Genomic DNA, 18956 nt, shown 5'->3' on the forward strand with positions numbered 1-18956 from the left:
AGTCATCGAGGCAGCTAGCCGGCCAGGCTGAATGTTCACAATCCTAGAAACACCCAAGTCTGCTATCTTGGCATTGAGACCGTTATCGACTAGAATGTTCTTGGCAGACAGATCACGATGGGCAATGGGTGGAGTGCGGCTGTGCAGATAGACCACCCCTCGGCCAGTCCCCGTCAGAAGGTGCACTTTGAGGTCAATAGGAATGTTGGGGCTGGTTTCCAGAAGGTTGTCGAGGCTGGTTTGTAGCTTCTCCATCAGTAGGACGGGGAGTTGGGCTCCAGGGAGATAGCACACCCCCAGGAACTGTACTATGTGAGGGTGACGAAGCTGGCTCATCAGCTTACACTCCTCCACGAAATCATTCACCCATTTCTCAACCTGTGGGGGGAAATCAGCCAGTAAATATAATCTATGCTGACTAGAAAATAAGCAGGTGAGCTAGAAATAGATCTACCTGCTGTGGAGAGCCCAGGTTGACAAGCTGTTGGTGCAGTTTCTTGGCAGCTACCCTTGCTCCAGGTATCTCTACCTCCTCCACACTGCCATAAGCACCTGCTCCTATTACGTGTCCAGTCAACTCAACAGTAGCGACTACGAACTGATTCTGTTAGCCATCTTGTAGGTGAGGGGGAGTACCTTGTTGCATTTGGGCGAATGTCTTGTAACTGACTACGCATGCGCAAGGACTGAACACCCACACCCACACACCTCACAGAGCTCACAGGGAGTGATGGTTGTGAGGGAGGGTGCTCTCAGATCTAGAGCAGTGTAAGGTAGTGCCTGGTAGTGTGTGCACTGAACTCTGACTGAGGAGATGGAGCCTATGATCTGGCCAGAGTATGAGATGGTGAGACTCTAGACACAGTCTAGCATGCAGGGCCGGCCGGCCGTAAGAAGATTTTTTAGGTGAGGGGCAGAAAAAAGGAATGGACCCTCTCATTGCGACGCAGGGGGTGTGTCCGGGAGGAGGAAATTCTCCCTCCCGTCCCGCCGGAGGCGAAATATTTACATTTTGTATGTTCTCAGAGATAAACATGAGAAAGATACATACATAAATGAAATAATTTGCATGTGAGAGCTATAGCAAATAGTTTATTCGACGTGTGTTAGTGGAAGCAAAGTCACGAGCAACTGCTTGAAAGTCAAGCGCATCAGTGTGTATATAAAGTAAGAATTAATAGACGCTGCAGGGGATTCATCGAGCTTCGTAAGAAGGTCTTAGTTCGCCTATACCTTCTTCATCATGGGCAAGGCTGAGGTGAGGTACTGAATATTGTGCCATAGTGAGCTCTAGCTATATAAATGTCAGCTGCATGTGGATCAACTTACTTTAGTTACTGTACAGTGTTGTTGCAACAAACCACATGCATTAAACTAATGTGGTTAGATTAAATGCACCCCATTTCACTGTCTGAAAACCATGGGGGCAGAGCCCCCCTGGTTTTCAGAGTGGGAACTGCCCCCCCCAGCCCCCCTGGTTCTTATGGCCCTGGCATGTGAGTTAGCTTGAGGCTTTTATTTTTAGTTCCAAAGTGAAAAACACTAATTTTATGGTTCATTTCATATCGGTGGCACCTGGCCTTCTTGAGTTGCCAGGTCAATAGTGCCAGTATCTATAAGTACTTTCGGTAAAATAGCTGTGAGCTGGCTAAGGCTATAATTATAGAGTCACTTTCATTATTGTCTAAGCTTTTCATCGCTAAATGCGAATCTTCAGGACAAAAATAATAAAAACAATTGTGACTTTATATAGACAAATGAACACCTGACATGTGATACCCAGACATCAAACCAGACAACCAAACAGGTTATACTAGTATTTTACTATTGGGCTACCTAGTCAACGTTGACTAGGTAGCCCTAAAATTTCGACAGACAAGTTTGGAAATAGAGGACACACACATAGACATTAAAGTTATCCCCTAAGTTCGACTCAAATATATTCTTCAAGTTTACACCATCAAAAAGTGGATTTCTGTATGTCTTAAAAAAGACCGTGGGGTTTGCTGCCTTTTCCTTTTTTCTTTTATATTTAATGGGTTGACTTCTTGAGTCTTAGCTGACTTCCTCAAAAATCGTCTTCAAAAACCAGATAGGATATCCTCTATTTCTAAGTCGGTTATAGAACAGATTTCTAATCCTTAGAAAATCACATCTTCTTGTGGATAAACGAACATATCTTAACAGTTCGCCTCTAATGAAGCTCCTTTTAGCATGAGAAGGATGATAGGAGTTAAACGGGATATAGATAACGATTGAGCGGTTTTTGATAGGGTAACGTTATTAGGTAGTCACCGTATGGGTCTATGCAAATCTCCAACTCCAAAAAAACAACCCAATCTTGCGAAATAATTGTTTTAAGTTTAATTGATTCCGCTAGATAGTTCAAATTATTAATGAAGACCATTAAGTCGATGTAGCTGCCTCCCCAGATCAAAAAAATGTCATCAATGAATCTCCTGTAAAACAGTAGTCCATTTGTATGTAACACAGTCTCTTCTAATCTATATAGCCATATAGATAACAGCAGCAGACACAGCCGTCGGTGTTCCCATAGCCAGACCCCATATTTGATGAAATAAAACTCCATGCATTATAGCTTCAAAATAATTGTTAGTGAGAACCAGTCTTGAGAGTTTGATAATGAGAGCAGTCAGTGGTATCTCATGGGCTCTACAGAATAAGTCTATAGCAACAAGGCAACTTTCAAAGGAATGTTAGTATACAACGATGTGACATCAGCAGTGACCAGAAAAATTTCCTTATTAAACTTACAGCCTGCGAGCTTAATTAGCTGTATTGAGTCTTTTAAATAGGACGGTATTGATGGTAATATTGGACTTAAACAATGGTCTACAAACCTTGAAGCTGGGGTAGTGATGTACGTAGTGGATGCCACAATAGGTCGACCCACCATCGGATCTTTATGCACTGTAACAATCGTTGGGCCTAGATTTTTATCAGATGGTAAGATAAATATGTTTTTATTAGCAAATAGTTTTCTCAGAGTAGCAAACTCGTGGGTAGATAAATTAGGCTTGTGTTTAATCTGTTGTGGTGAAATAGCACATAGTTCATGTCGTACGGCAAGTAGAGGTATTTCGATATATGGTGGACAAATCGGTGGAGTCCAATCTGATCTTACAAGGTGATAGGCATATGCATAGTGTTCAGACTGACCCATATCACGAAAAAAAATGTTTAATCCTAATTGATCTAGTGAATGCACAGAAATAGGTAACGGTGAAGGCCTGAAATTTAAACCTAATGATAGTAAGTAACTTTCTGAAAGGCTTAAATTATAATTAGTAAAGTTATGTACTCTAGGACAGAAAAATTTAAACAAAATTGTGATACAGTAAGACATAGATTTTTATTAAGTAAACGAATGTAACCCACCACCCTTTTATTAGAAGGAGTTACTGCTTTCCTCTTCCTCTTCCTCTCCCTCTTCTTGCTTTGAAGGGGGTGGATTTGAAGGGGGTGGGTCTTGCGTTTTTTGCCTCGTCAAACTTCACTTTATTCACTTTCTTTAGTATACCTTTACTAGGTGAGCGACTGTTTCTTCTCGAATTAGCACTCGAATTGCTAGTCTCGAACTTCTAGAGGAACTTCTAGACGATCTAGAAGATCTCGAGGATCTATCCGGAGAGATGGTAGGCTTCATTGATCTCTTCAGCTTTGCTTTAGACCTAGATCTATCTTTATTGATGAGGCCTAACTGTTTGAGTCTCTGATCAATTACATCCTCCACTCTCATTTTGGGGGCAGTATACATAGCTGACTGTTTAGGTTTCTTCTTATCAGCTTCGTTTGTAGCTTTCAAAAACGCGTTTTCTCTTGTCAGAGTAAGTTGGCTATGATAAAAAGCTTAAGTTCATCCTATACCATGCTTCAATCATGGAGCGGGAGAACTCATCTCCTTCTGACAATGCGTTAATCTGAGCAGTTTTAGTCACTTCAAAGACTGAATGTTTTTCTCTATGTCGAGTTTCTTTGATTGTGTTTCCATTATTTTCCTGGTAGTCTCTCTTGTTCGATGTTGGAGTAAAGAAGCTTGAGCATTCTGTAGAATTGCGTCCAAAGTTCCTTGGCCATCTTCAAACAGAGCTTTTTTCTTAGGTAGCAAAAGATCCTTAGGGACAGTTCCTTTCGATCTATGCTCCTCCAACAGTTTTGATTTCTGGTGTAGTTTGTCAAGATGCGATTCTTGATACACAATATTTCTGCAGGCAGATATCACTTGTTTCCTCATCTCCAGACCAACATGAGCAAAATTAGGGTGAGATTCCGTTTCAGTACATTGTCTCTTGACCCTAGTTGCTTCTTCACCAGATGGTTGTAGATAAGGACTTTCAGGAACATTAAAGAGTCCAGGAATGAATGGGCTATTGCCATAAGCCATTGTAGCGCGTCTTTAACAAAATATAACTCAGTACTTTCGGTAAAATAGCTGTGAGCTGGCTAAGGCTATAGTCACTTTTAAATAATTATTGTTTTATTGTCTAACCTTTTCATCGACAAATGAACACCTGACATGTGATACCCAGGTTTCATTTGACATGTTTTATGTATATATAATTATAGTAAATGAGCCTCTGATGCACATTGGCTATGGAGTGATGAGTGGTCTGGAATTTTATTCACCTCATGCACCACGTTAACCTCGGGTCCTTCCTCAGCACACACATTATACTAGACTATGTGTGTAATTCTAATTACAACTTTGTATACATTTGCAACTTGTTAGATCTTCACTATTTTCGTTGATGGAAGTACTGCATGCGGTTCTTAATAATTATTAACTGACATCTCATTTGGAATCCTCATTAAGATAAATAAAAATAGCTCGGTCTTCCTCAGACTACAATGGAAAAACCTTATTATAGTGTTGTCAATAGAACTACAGATATGCTACAGTAAGAATACTCAATCAAAAGTAAAGTGAGCTAATTTGATAAACAATCGAGTATTACTCTTTCTTAATTATTATTGATCAGAGTCACAAAAAGGATAATCGTCTATCATGCAGAAACTGATCTAACTACTTTAATCGATGACATTATCAGTTTTGCACGGACTGAAAAAATGATTATCAAAAACAGTTTAGCAGTTTGTGGATTTCCCAAAGATGCATGCATGAGCAAACTATAGCCTCCTTTGCAGGCCCTCCTTTTCTGATCTTTGTCACATTAAGAAGAGGAAAATTGAAGGAACGAAGAAAGAAAGAAGGAAGCGACAAAGAAAAAGGAGATCAACAGTATATGTTTCCAATGATCAGTGCTGGGAAGTGGTTCGGCTGTGATCCAGTTGTTACTGGTGGTGTCCAGCATAATTTATTCTGCTGCCGATGATGGATTTGGCAATTATGCTCTCAATAGCATTACTGGTGCATTTGATGGAGAGGCTCCAAACTGTGTAGGTAAGTGTGTACATACAGATTATATAGTGACAATTAAGGCAAACCTTGCATTCCTTTAACGAGCTCCATGCGCACACACACACACACACACACACACACACACACACACACACATGCACACACACACACACACACACACACACACACACACACACACACAGTTGTAGAGTCCTCATCTTCATCACTGATCTTCAATGCTGTCTTACCTGTTGTGAGTGTGTTGGCTGTTGTACCATGTTATAGCCACCACATGAGTTTATGACAATTGAACACATGCACTTTTGCAAAACTGATATATATCACTGTTACTCTTATAAGTCATTAAGTAGCTATAGAGGTACGATACGATTTTAATTGTGATCATAAACTGTTACTGTCTATCGATGGCTCCACCAACGAATAAACTCTCAGACCTATTAGGTCAATAGCGTAGTAATGTTAAGCAGGAGCCCAAACCAAGTACATTACGTAACCGAGAGACCATCCATATATGCATGGGTATGGATTTCTCAAAGCTATAGTATATATAATTATATTGACGTAAAGGGTATGTGAGCCATTTGTGGGTGTGGTCTGGTAATTAGCTAGTCACGTACTAATGAGCTCGTTGATAGACAATTTAGTCACAAAAATGATATAATTTGTCCATGCAGAAATAACTGCGCTACTTAATCGATGCACAGACTCATAGTTATAATTATATAATCTATAATTATTATTATTATAGTTAAATCAATTTAGCAATTCCGGATCCAGTTTGTTGGTTTTTTTATCTTCAACAGATGAGTAATCACTTGAATGTATCCATAAACAGTACAACTAGAGCTAGTACAGCCAACACACTCACAACAGGTAGGACAACATTGAGGATCAGTGATGAAGATGAGGACTCTACAACTGTGTGTGTGTGTGTGTGTGTGTGTGCATGTGTGTGTGTGTGTGTGTGTGTGTGTGCGTGTGGCGTGGCGTGGCGTGGCGTGGCGTGGCGTGTACGTGTGCGTGTGTGTGTGTGTGTGTGTGTAAGGTAGTGCCTGGTAGTGTGTGCACTGAACTCTGACTGAGGAAGGGAAAACGTACCTTTCTAACGGTCATTCCACAAAAGTTTATACCACTGGATCCACAAATATTTTACCCACAAATGAAGCGACCTTGCTTATACACTGTAAAAATGAAGTGCAGTGGGCACACTAAAATAATTGCATATTATAGTATGAATAATCGTACGCGTGCTCTATTAATATGCATACATGTACGTGTGCTCACCGCCACTTCATTGTTTACAGTGTACCTTTATACCTGCAGTGCAAGCAAAGTGAGGTAACAGAGATTGCGAGAATCATTATAATTATCTCCTGGCATCATTTATGCTATAATTATTATTATTATGATTATAGCTATTTAATATAGTACATGTCGCCGTTATAAAGTTTGTGATGCCAGGTTATTTGCATGTGTGACTCATCTTAATTAATTACGTGGTCTATGCATGAGGTTCTGGGTGGGAATAATAGGCTGTTATTATATAGTAAGCTGGCATGCAGTGGTACAACAGTGATACAGAGTGGTGCTGGCATGCAGTGGCACCACAGCGATACAGAGTGGTGCTGGCATGCAGTGGCACCACAGTGATACAGAGTGGTGGTGGCATGCAGTGGCACCACAGTGATACAGAGTGGTGCTGGCATGCAGTGGCACCACACCGATACAGAGTGGTACTGGCATGCAGTGGCACCACAGCGATACAGAGTGGTGCCGGCATGCAGTGGCACCACAGCGATACAGAGTGGTACTGGCATGCAGTGGCACCACAGCGATACAGAGTGGTGCCGGCATGCAGTGGCACCACAGCGATACAGAGTGGTGCATGCTGGCATGCAGTGGCACCACAGCGATACAGAGTGGTGCCGGCATGCAGTGGCACCACAGCGATACAGAGTGGTGCATGCTGGCATGCAGTGGCACCACAGCGATACAGAGTGGTGGTGGAATGCAGTGGCACCACAGCGATACAGAGTGGTGGTGGAATGCAGTGGTACCACAGCGATACAGAGTGGTGCATGCTGGCATGCAGTGGTACCACAGCGATACAGAGTGGTGATGGAATGCAGGCTGAAAACTATCCTAAACAACACATGCACAACAAACAGCACCATGCATGCATGCACCACATATTGAAATCACTGTAAGTTGAAACAGTAACTGATATTCTTAAGAAACTAGATCGATATCCAATTAGCAGTAAATTAGGTTTGTTTTCATCCCTCATTCCAAACAGCACCATGGATGTACCCTGCTCTGTGAACGTGCATGCACACTGGTAATTGATACTCAGAGAATAATTGTAACTGAGACTATTAACAGGAAATTGTAAATTGAGTTTGTTTCATCCTAATTACAAACAGCACCATAGCAACATGTAAGCCACTGCATGTTGATTGATACTTCTGAGGTCTACGTTGTTCATAGTTTAAACTGCATGAGGAGAATAATACAGTTATTTTGGAGCATTGTTTTAATACTCGCCAGCTGGGAGGGAGACCTGTGAGAAAATATCATTGAATATAATAATTATATAATATAGCGGGTATAATTTTCGTTGTAAATTTTCAGTTCTTCCAGCTCAGGCGTTGAACCTATTGTGGTATTAAATTTCATATGATGCTCTACAATACAAAATGATTATATGAAAATTTCCACGATACGAAAATAACTCGCTATATACGGTGGTACGGTGTAGCACACACAAATCTACTTAATACAGGCTCAATTATTGAGCTACTTGCAATTGTGCAGCAGTATACAGGGGCGGATCCAGGAAAAATGAAAGGGGGCTAGTAGAGAGGGGCGAAGCCCCGTACGAGGGTGGCGGAGCCACCCAGGGGGTGGGTGTGGGAGGGGGAGGAATTTTTTGCTTTTTTACAATTTGCTCACACTTTTACCTTTGAACTGTCATATTAATAAGTGAATACTGAATATGAAAAAGTTAATACAAAAAACTCGTTCTAATCAACAAAAGGATGTATACTGTAGATGTTACATCTACATTCATGCACTCTTGGTACATGAAAGAATCACAATGCCTACCCAGACTGCACTGAGAGTGAGAGGAGGTAAGGCTGCTTCCTTGCAACCAGCTGAAAAGTCTGAGATCTGCTCCATGTTGCAGCTGCTCAACAGCATGCACAATAGCTTCCTTCACAAGGCCTATAGGAAGAGAGGCCTGGGATATGATCGAGGCTACAAACATTGCACAAGGAGCTGACTCAGCAACAGCAATAGTTTACCTATGCACTTTTATATTAGTTCTAGCAAAGATAATATTAGTAAAACCAGTAGGTTTTACATAGGATTGGCAGTGGGTTTGCCTGTGTTTAGCAATATTTCAATTATTTTGACTCATGTTCAAACTGTTCTATCTCTGCAGGGAAAGGCCACATCAAGAAACTGGCTGAACAGATAGTTTATTTAGCCTTTTCTCTCTTTGTATCTCTCATTTCATAATCCATAAACATTTTAATGAATGAATATTTTCATTTTAAAAATTGCACTATTTCAACGTTTCACCGCTCTTTGTCTGACTGACTAAGTAAGTGAGTAAGTAAGTAAGTAAGTTTCTTGCCCAGCATTTACTCCAAGTACAGCCATCTCCAGGACATTCTGCACAGGGTTTCCAAACGACTACAACCTGGATTACAAAGCGCTTCTTCAGATTTGCGATTGCTTCCACGAGGCAGATGACCTCTCAGTCTCTATTTCTCTTACCTAGACAATTCCGCCATCTTTAATGACTCAGCAATTGTGTTGTGGCCAATAATAATAGATAGGCGTGGCTAATAAACCGTGCGCCTAAAATCAGTGCAGCAGTGCTTTTCCAGAGCCTGAGGTGTTCCTTTTCTTCACACTGTTCAGCTCTAGCTCCCTTTCTCTGACAGGCATGCTATATGCAATGGCTAGATATCATGCTCTTAAAATGGCTGTCATTTAATACTGATTCGCAAATTCAACATAGGGTCTAATTATCAAGCAATAAATTATTACTCATTATACTAGTCCAGAGATATTCGAGAAGATATCTGATTAGTCCTGTCTTCTCTTCTTGTACTGCCTCTTGACGTTCCACTTATGCATGTCATGATACGTAAACTGTACTGAAAAAGAAAGGGAATCCGACTAGAAAAACATTTGCAATGTGAAAAATTGCTAGGATTGGCCAGGGGAACCACAAAAAAGCGTGGGAACAAGAAATCAGACGAGAGCATAACTCCAATCCGTTACAACGTCATGAACATGTACAATACATAGTATATTAGACTGTGTTCCAAATCCACCTATCAGCTTCCATCCACCACATCATTCCATGCAGTCACCAGTACGGTCCGTGCATGTTACTACGCATGGATGGACTGTGTGTACCTGTGCTCAACACTGCATGTATTAGGAACATCAATTCATCACAAATCATCATAATTATGTGCCCCACATTCTAAAATGGATGTATAATAAATATATATAGGGATTGGTCATCACTCCACCAGTAAAAATTGCGTGGCATATTGGCTGGGAAAACATGGGAAAACTACCAGTATACATGTGATTGACGTTGTAACGGATTGGAGTTATGCTCTCGTCTGATTTCTTGTTCCCACGCTTTTTTGTGGTTCCCCTGGCCAATCCTAGCAATTTTTCACATTGCAAATGTTTTTCTAGTCGGATAGGAAGGAGGATTGGCAACGGTAGAAAATTTGAAGCTATCTGTGACACGCTTACGTCATTGGAATGCATCACTTCGCCTCTACTTTTGTTGCCTCCAAACTATGGCAATAAAAATAACAGAGAGAACAAGTCTTTATTAAGGCCCGGGTCCAGATTTTAACACCAAAATTTACACTATGTTCATACTGCTGTATTATTTGCAATATACAGTGTATGCTGCATCAAAATGATCCAAAATGAAGCTCAATGTTTTCTTTTTCCAAAAAACTAATTAGCTTAATTCAATTATGCTAATTAGTCCCATAAATGATGATGACGTCATGCCACTTTCAGAAAGAGAAGTGCAAATACGGCGTTGAAGATGCCAAGATCAAGCTTCAAAAACAAGGCTAGATGAACATCTCATAGCTAGGTACTAGTATCCTTGATGGGAAGAGTAGGAGTTATTGTATTCTTGAGATACACAAAATAGCCTACCTCTAGGGTGGCTGTCAGAGCTAAAGAAGCTAGCATAGCTAAGAAAGTTTTGGACATTTTTACTTCCCATCAAGGAAACATAATCATAACAACATAATCTATCTTTTGAGGGCCTAAACAGCTACTCTTACCTTGTTTAAGTCCGCCGTATTTGTTGCCAAAGATAATCTATAATAGTTCTAGCAGCTAGCTAAGCAAATACATTGACCTTATGACGTCATGTGCAATGAATAACATTAATAAACATTATGAATCTCATTAACACTACATGATCTACATGATCTACATAAAATGTAGGCAATGAATAAAATTAATCTTATCGGTGCCTGACCAGAGTAGACAATACTGCTTGTGTTCATGTCCATTCTCACATTTGATACAAGCCCAGAGCTTGTATGCACAAGAACTAGATAACATAGATAGACTGATAGTACTGTAGCCATTATATCAATATTCTCTGTAACATGTTCTGTACGACATTTTATTAATACCAACTTTTTTAATAAATTATCAACATTTCACAAGTCATATAAACTGCCATAATAAGCTGCATAATGAACTGCTACTGCTGCTACTGCATGAGGTAGAGCTGGTGCTATACAACTGGGTCTTTTGCATGTAACAAAGTCTTTCATTTCGTTTTTTATATGTAGCCCAAAATAGTCAATCAACTCTTCCTTCTTCAGCTTCATAATTTCTTCCAGCATACTGATAGTACGATGAAGATCTAATAGTATGACTGTGTATGTGGGGGGGGGGGGGCATATGAATGAGTTAGTAAAACACTGTGGCACTGACCTGGAGCTTTCTATCCCAGTTCTGTTTCTTACTATATAAGCCGATAATCAGGCCTTACACCTCCAGTCATATTTTCTGCAACTGACTAAAATTTAAAGCACAAACCTGTACCAGTTGATGGACCTGACATTGATAAACACTCTCATGAAGTCAGTATAATTTTAAAAGCATGTGTGTTTCTTAAAAAGGGAGCATAAAACGTCAGATGAAATAAGCCATACTCAACACTACAACACATTCTAAATGGTATGAATAGGCGATTTTTGCCTTTCAGTAGATCAACCTACATACATACAACCAGGAAAACTTGAAAAATAGTAATATGGATGAGTACTGTTTCTTAAAAAGGGATCAAACCTTGTAAAATTGTAGTTTTTCTGTAGTAAAAAGTCTTTGTTTCTTTAGTTTTACAAACTGGCAAGATAATCTAACTCTAAATAAAGCACAACATCAGTGTAACACCATGAGAGGTCATGAGGCACTAAAGGAAGACCATAACAGACTTTTTCTGCTTTTCGCGGGCATTCTGGCAGGAAAACAGGCGAGTCACGGATGGTTTCATTACAAAACTGCAGAAACAAATGTAAAATGATCACGTGAACCACTTCCGTTGCCAATCCTTCCCTCCTATATCTTTGGTTCTAGCTAGCTAGCTAGCTATATATAGCTAGTATGTCCAGCTAGCTATCCTACATCCTTTATACTCTTAGTAGCTAGACTTGGCTGTTGTCTAGCATCTCTTAAGTCAGTGAGTCTACATGCAGATGCATAAGTAACAAGGTTGGTGGCAAAATTGTTGTAACCTCAGACTAGCAATACATAGGTAGTTTTTTCAAAAGGGGGGGGCTTCAGCCCCTCAAAATCACCCCTGGTGCCCCTGGTATATAGTCTATATATAAGTGCATTGATAAGTGGTTAATGGTTGGAGTGTGAGGAGCAGAGTGAAATAAATAAGGGGTGGAGCTGCAAACATCAGCTCTGCCCTCAGTAAAACTTATTTAGGTTGCAACCCCACCCCTAGATCCGCCCCTGTCAAATGTAGACATTTGTATTTATTTGTACAATCTGTCAAGACAGTGTCATTAATTAATATCAAGCTCTGGTCTGCTATATAGTTTCTTGGAGACTGGCCTCTTCATTGGAGGTATGACTGCATGCATGCATGCTATAGTGCAAATGTATGGATAGAATATTATTATCGTTATATATATAGTGCCTGTATGCATGCAGCAGTCATGGATGATAATCTAGCTTATTAATGTTATGTATATTAACTATTATAGTATCGGAACATACATGTTTGGGGTGAGCGTGCACAATTTTAGAACTTCATATAATGTCATGCATGCAGATGTGGGTTGGTAGATTATCAATATGCCTGTCGCTCTCGCAGTCTCACTCCTTCAGACTAGAGCCTTATTTTCTTGTGTGCTATTTATTGTTATCACTATAATAATTATAAAGACACTGTTTTGAAGGTGTCTGGTATTTAGAAGCCCAAAGGTACTGATTTAGTAATCCCGAGCATAATTATAGCGAGGGTATTTACTACAAGTGTCCGAGGGCTTCTAAATCACATAGACCGCCAAAACAGTGAGCCTTGCCTCGTCTCGAGGCTTGACATGCAATACAACAAGTTACTTTGCTTGACAACAGGATAGCTGCAGGTATGTATACCTCCTCTGGGGCACTTTCCCCATGTACTTCAATTCCCATGAATGTAGATATCTAAGTATCAACTATTATAATACTAGAATCAACTATACATCATAGTGCATTGTGAATTAGTCGATCAAAGTGTATGTTCTATGCCCATCCACTCATTATAATTAAGAACTCCGTCTGCACTAGCGCGCGAGCAATGCTCTATATAATTATATGCTAATGTGTGAATGTATTGTATATATTTATGCCTCGAGGCGTAGCCGCACGAGGGATACGGTAAAGCTGACTGTGTGTGTGTCTGTCTGTCTGTCTGTCTGTCTGTCTGTCTGTCTGTGTGTGTGTGTATTCCAGCTATAACTGCTCAACGGTTACAATGCGACGAAAACTAACAGCTTCTATAGGCTTCTAGCCACGTTCTCTTGGATTTTGATTTGTGGATTAGCAAACTAAAGCTTCTTTCTCGAGTTATGGCTAGTTTGACTCACATTGAAGGCTGTTGCAGTCTCTTCAGAATCTTTCATAGCATCATCTGTCCGCATAAACTTTCTATTCAACATATGAGTTAGCCTTGCACTAAAGCGCTAGCTTTTTGTTAGCTACAATACTCAGAAAATATCTTTTAAAACAGCTAGCTAGCAGTAGCCATTTGTGAAATTGATCTCTTTGGACACACCCTTTAATTATTCCTGTGGATGTAATGCGCATGCGCGCTCATTCCCCACGTGTGAGAAAATAATATCCCAAGATCCTCCTGGCAGAATCATCTTTGTCTTGAGAGCCTGGTATATAAGCCACAAAACACTACCATATAACAATATAGATAACAATATGCATGTACACAGGTCTTTTCTTCTTAGATATTATATACACTGAACTACAGATCCTGGAAGAATCAATTTTCTTCTTTCTTGAGATCCTGGTAAGCCACATAATACAACAATAGATGCATGTAAATAAGTCTTTTCTTCTCAGTGACTTTATATAGATAAGCTAACTTTAATACTAATATAACACTCTAATACTTTTAAGCGAAAGCAAAAACATGGCGAGAGGCATTAGCACAGCGCCAGCTTGAACACTAGTTATATAATCATCTAAGTACCGTGACTAAGAACTTAGTGTGCACTAAATCTTTGTAATAGTGGGTATGAGAAAAAGCCAACGGTTTCTGGCTAGTTAAGGTTTGAAACTTTGTCACAACATCTATATAAATAGATTGGCTATCTTATGAAACGTTTGATATTGCTTAAATATCTACACATCCTCCGCAGTGCTCAAAATTGCTAGTTTTTAGTGCCGTTTCGGTTAGGGAGAGATTTGAAGAAGATCTTACGGCTAAAGTCCAAAAATTACACTGAGTCATAACTTTTGATGAGAAAATGTGTCCAGAAATATTTCAGAGATAATTGATGTCACAACATTTTTTACGATAACCCCCATTTCACCCCACTATACAACAACTTTTGGGGAATACTTCGAATAATGTTGTAGCTTATTCGTTCACCTATATATATACACAATGGTATAAGCACAATTTCTTAGAAATGTTCCAATCTTGGCTCTGATACAACTATATATACTCACCTATATTGTGGTATTCTATATACTCTCTAGATTGGATGCACTGTAATCCTCTACACTATAGTAGCTGCATTGCAGTGGAATTCCTGACAACATTCAATTTGCTTTACACAATTATTGGTACTATATCCATGACTGCATGCCGGCAAAGGCATTATCAGTTATATAATTATGCATGCAGATTGCACTATAATATTGGTGTGTGCAGGGCACAAACATTTAATTATGATTGCATACTGCAGCTATAATATTGACTAACTGGGTGGAGGTGCTATATTGACCGTGACTGGAGTGACTGAACTTGTATCAGTTATCAACCAATTAAGGATTAAATGATCAATTAGATCATACTATGGGTCAAACACAGTCTCTTCGTAACACTGGGTAAGCGTGACTGAGTATAGCTGTATACAAATATGCAAGTTCAGCATTAAAATGCCCTACAATCATGTCCATGAAGCATGACAAGATTGCAGAGAGGATTGTATATAGGATATCCATGTATAGAACAGATTGGGTGTGTGTCAACATACGTTGCATGGTAGATTGTTGCACTGTCCAGAATGTAATCACTATAATTATACCGCAGGATTGGAGAATGTCTAATTTTATTATGAGATGAGATTTTTATATCAATTGTTATCAAGGAACAAGCGTGCATTTATTACACTATCACGTGCCGTGAGACATCATAAAGGTCCTCGTAGTATAATAATTAACCTGAGCCTACGCCGCGGTTTACTGCTCACTCACAACTTCGCTACCATCTTTGGTGGTCGTGGTTTGGCGCTTATAATTATTATAGAGTGCTGCTTATAGAACGTGGAGTAGCTGTTTCCACGAGGCTATAGCTATCATATAAATTGTACATTTATATATTATATAGCCTATAAATTAAAGACCGCATTATAATAATTATTACTTAAGCGCCAGCTATAATAGTAGAGTATAATTGTTGTGGACTATTGGCGCTTCTATTAGAGTGGCACTGTAATTAAGAAAGACGGGGCTCACCTCACACAATGCTTTCAACTTACACTAGCTTGTAATTATTACCTCTAAAGGCTGCTTTTTATCATGTGCATGCATGCATGTCATGAACAGGTTTGTAACTAGTCTCAAAGAAAAGTACATTCAGAGAGAGTTTGGAGAAGATGAAGAGAATGGCCACCATCAGATAGAAGAGACAAACAAAGAAGACTTATCAAATTGCAATTAGTCGAGACTGATCAGATAGAGGGGTTTGGCCACAAGGGTCGTTCAAGTGGCATCGAGACTGATCAGATAGAGGGGTTTGGCCACAAGGGTCGTTCGAGTGGCAATGGCAAGCAACCTAAAGATGACAAAGAAACACGCAAATCAATACTCCACACTGACCTGTTCAAGACTAGCAGGGACAACAAACCAGTCAGGAAGGTTGTTGTGAAAGGCAATGCTGGGATTGGTAAAACCACACTGTGTACCATGCTGACTGAGGCGTGGGCAAAAGGCAAGATCCTGAAACAATTTGACTGTGTTCTGTTGCTACCACTGAGAAATAGCGACGTGTCATCGGCCACAAGCCTCCCTGAGCTGATTAAACTTTTCCATCTGAGTGAGAAGGTCCGCAAACCTCCAACAAAAAGGATGGAGGATAGAGAAGGAGAAGGCGTCCTCATTATAGCTGATGGCTGGGACGAACTCAGTGAGGGTGCTCGAGCTAAGGACTCGTTTCTCTACAAACTTCTTCTTGGTTATGGTTGTTCCAAAGCCTCTGTTCTCCTCACATCCAGACATTCTGCAGCAGCACCTTTTCACAAACTGTCTTCAGTGGACACTTTCATCGAGGTGGTGGGTTTTGATGAAGAAGATATCAAACAGTACATAGTTGAGGAATTCAAGCAAGATCCAGAGAAAGCTTCTTCTCTTATGGAGCAGCTTAAAAGCAATCCACTCATTCAGAGTTTGTGCTCTGTGCCACTTAATTGTGCGATTGTTTGTGATCTGTGGCACAATTTACAGCAAACACTTCCAAGCACAATCACGAAACTATATGCTAGGATAACACTGTCTGTTGTGCTTCGTGACATCAAAAAGAAATGTCCACAACTCTGTGTAAACTCGCTTGACAATTTCAATTGTATTCCCAACGAACTTCAAAACGATTTCTGGCTGGTTTGCAAATTTGCTTTTGAATTTTTGGCTAAAGATCAAATAGTCTTCTCAGACAGTGAAGTTTCATCGTTTTCTCAAGATGGGAACTTTAACAAGAAAGCATTTTTCTTCGGTTTATTGCAATCAGCACATTCACATTTCCCTAGCCAACAAAACTCATTGACAACAGGTTATGGCTTGTCGTTTCACTTCGCTCATTTGACCATTCAGGAGTTTTTAGCTGCCCTTCATATCGTCACTTTATCTCATGAAGAGAAAACAAAGATTTGCAACACTTATGCTGGAAACGATCGGTTGAATATGGTCTGGAGATTTGTGTTCGGTCTTGAGTCTAAAGAAGAGAAATATAGTAATAAAGTTGTCTCTTTAGGTGATGTGTTGGTTGATCAGGTTTTATTTGCACTACGGGACCAAAACATTTTACTATGCCACTGCTCGTTTGAATCCCAGAATAAGGTTGTACACTATAAAGTGGCCAACAGGATTTGTGCCAAGTTTAGTTCTTGGCTTAGAATCAGAAGGCCCCAAACTGCTCACGACAGTGTAGCTCTTTTGCACACTTTTAACCGTATATCACATTGTTCAGAGGTCAAGCTAAATTTTTCAGGGAGTCTTAATGATGAGCAGCTTCAGAAACTAGCTACTATCCTCATTGACAGAAAGTTGCAAGTAAAAGAATTAAGTCTCAATAACTGCAAGCTCACAAATGAATGTATCACGACCTTCTTCAACAAGGCATCAGCTTCATTTCAGCATCTTGAGTTACTATCTCTTGATAGGAACCTTATCACAGGTTTACCATTTTCACCGAGCAATAACACATTAACTAGGCTTTCATTATCCAAGAATCCACTCTGGCAAAGTGGTGCCCAGTTACTAGAGAGTGTTGTATGCGCAGGTTCACTAGTAAAACTTGAGCGTCTTTGTCTATCTAGTGCACTGACAAATGACAGAGACATTATCGATGCCAAAGTGTTAGCCACACTTCTTCCAGCATTAGCTACACACTGTCCTCATCTGGATGACCTTGATCTCTCTAAGAACAATATTGGTGTACCTGGAGCTAGTGCAATAGGAGAGGCCTTTGTACAACTTGCTACCAATAGGAAGGAGTTAAAGCTGAACTTAAGTGAGACTAATCTCGACAGTGAAGCAGCGACAGTATTTTCTGACAAAGTTTTGACTTCTTTAGGGAATGTGTCAAATCCACTCTCTTGTGAAATCAATTTGCGTGTTGATAACAATCCACTTAGACACAGCGGCTTGTCAGCTATCTTTAGAATGCTCTCTAAAAAACTGTCCAGTAACAAGACTTGATCTGGACCACACACATGCAGTCAACCAGGGCATAGTAACGGCAACCGATTTTGGTGAAATTAAATCTCCAACATTTCCTGGTCGATGTAGCAAATTGAAATGGTTGTATTTTCGAAACAACAAACCAAGCGGTGACATTCATGTAGCTTGCTTGACAATGGCTATTAAATCCGCCATATTCGGTGATCTTGAATGGTTGCAACTATCAAATACCCTTCCTGACAATGTTGAGGAGAATGGAAGACTACTGACTGAACTCTTACCATCCATTGCCTCTCACTGTCCTAATCTGAATGACATTGATCTCTCTGAGAACAATCTTGGTGTACCTGGAGCTAGTGCAATAGGAGAGGCCTTTGTAAGACTTGCTACCAATAGGAAGGAGTTGAAGCTGAACTTAAGTGAGACTAATCTCGACAGTGAAGCAGCGACAGTATTTTCTGACAAAGTTTTGTCTTCTTTAGGGAATGTGTCAAATCCACTCTCTTGTGAAATCAATTTGCGTATTGATAACAATCCACTTGGACACAGCGGCTTGTCAGCCATCTTTAGAATGCTCTCTAATGAAAACTGTCCAGTAACAGAAATTGATCTGAACCATACACATGCAGTCAACCAGGGCCTAATAACAGCAACCGATTTTGGTGAAATTAAAACTCTAACATTTCGTGGTCGATGTAGCAAATTGAAAAGGTTGTATTTTCGAAACAACAAACCAAGCAGGGACACTCATGTAGCTTGCTTGACAATGGCTATTAAAGCCAACATTTTCGGTAATCTTGATTGGTTGCAACTATCAAATACCCTCCCTGATAATGTTGAGGAGAAT

General features: G+C 40.0%; 2 protein-coding genes and 1 long non-coding RNA gene across 4 annotated transcripts in view; 2 read left to right on the forward strand and 1 right to left on the reverse strand.

The window, feature by feature from the left end:
- LOC135344131 (scavenger receptor cysteine-rich domain superfamily protein-like) overlaps window positions 1-18956 on the forward strand; it is a gene marked incomplete in the record, with an annotated part of 804697 nt that overhangs the window by 219503 nt on the left and 566238 nt on the right.
- On the reverse strand, window positions 11110-12053 carry LOC135344259 (uncharacterized). The gene is made up of 3 exons (XR_010397403.1): window positions 11768-12053; window positions 11411-11491; window positions 11110-11351 (listed from the first exon to the last, which is right to left on the reverse strand). It is a non-coding gene; the product is annotated as an uncharacterized LOC135344259 (long non-coding RNA).
- Window positions 12333-18416, forward strand: LOC135344115 (NACHT, LRR and PYD domains-containing protein 12-like). 2 transcript variants are annotated; one of them, XM_064541210.1, is made up of 4 exons: window positions 12336-12554; window positions 14899-15040; window positions 15761-17603; window positions 17764-17873. In XM_064541210.1, exons 3-4 carry the CDS (start codon window positions 16121-16123, stop codon window positions 17787-17789), a joined length of 1509 nt encoding a protein of 502 aa, XP_064397280.1. In that variant the 5' UTR covers window positions 12336-12554; window positions 14899-15040; window positions 15761-16120; the 3' UTR covers window positions 17790-17873. The 2 variants fall into 2 exon arrangements, with proteins under 2 accessions (XP_064397279.1, XP_064397280.1); XM_064541209.1 differs by having other exon boundaries at window positions 12333-12554; window positions 15761-18416.

The sequence above is a fragment of the Halichondria panicea genome, chromosome 11 (genome assembly GCF_963675165.1).
Source record: "Halichondria panicea chromosome 11, odHalPani1.1, whole genome shotgun sequence".
Taxonomy (NCBI): domain Eukaryota; kingdom Metazoa; phylum Porifera; class Demospongiae; order Suberitida; family Halichondriidae; genus Halichondria; species Halichondria panicea.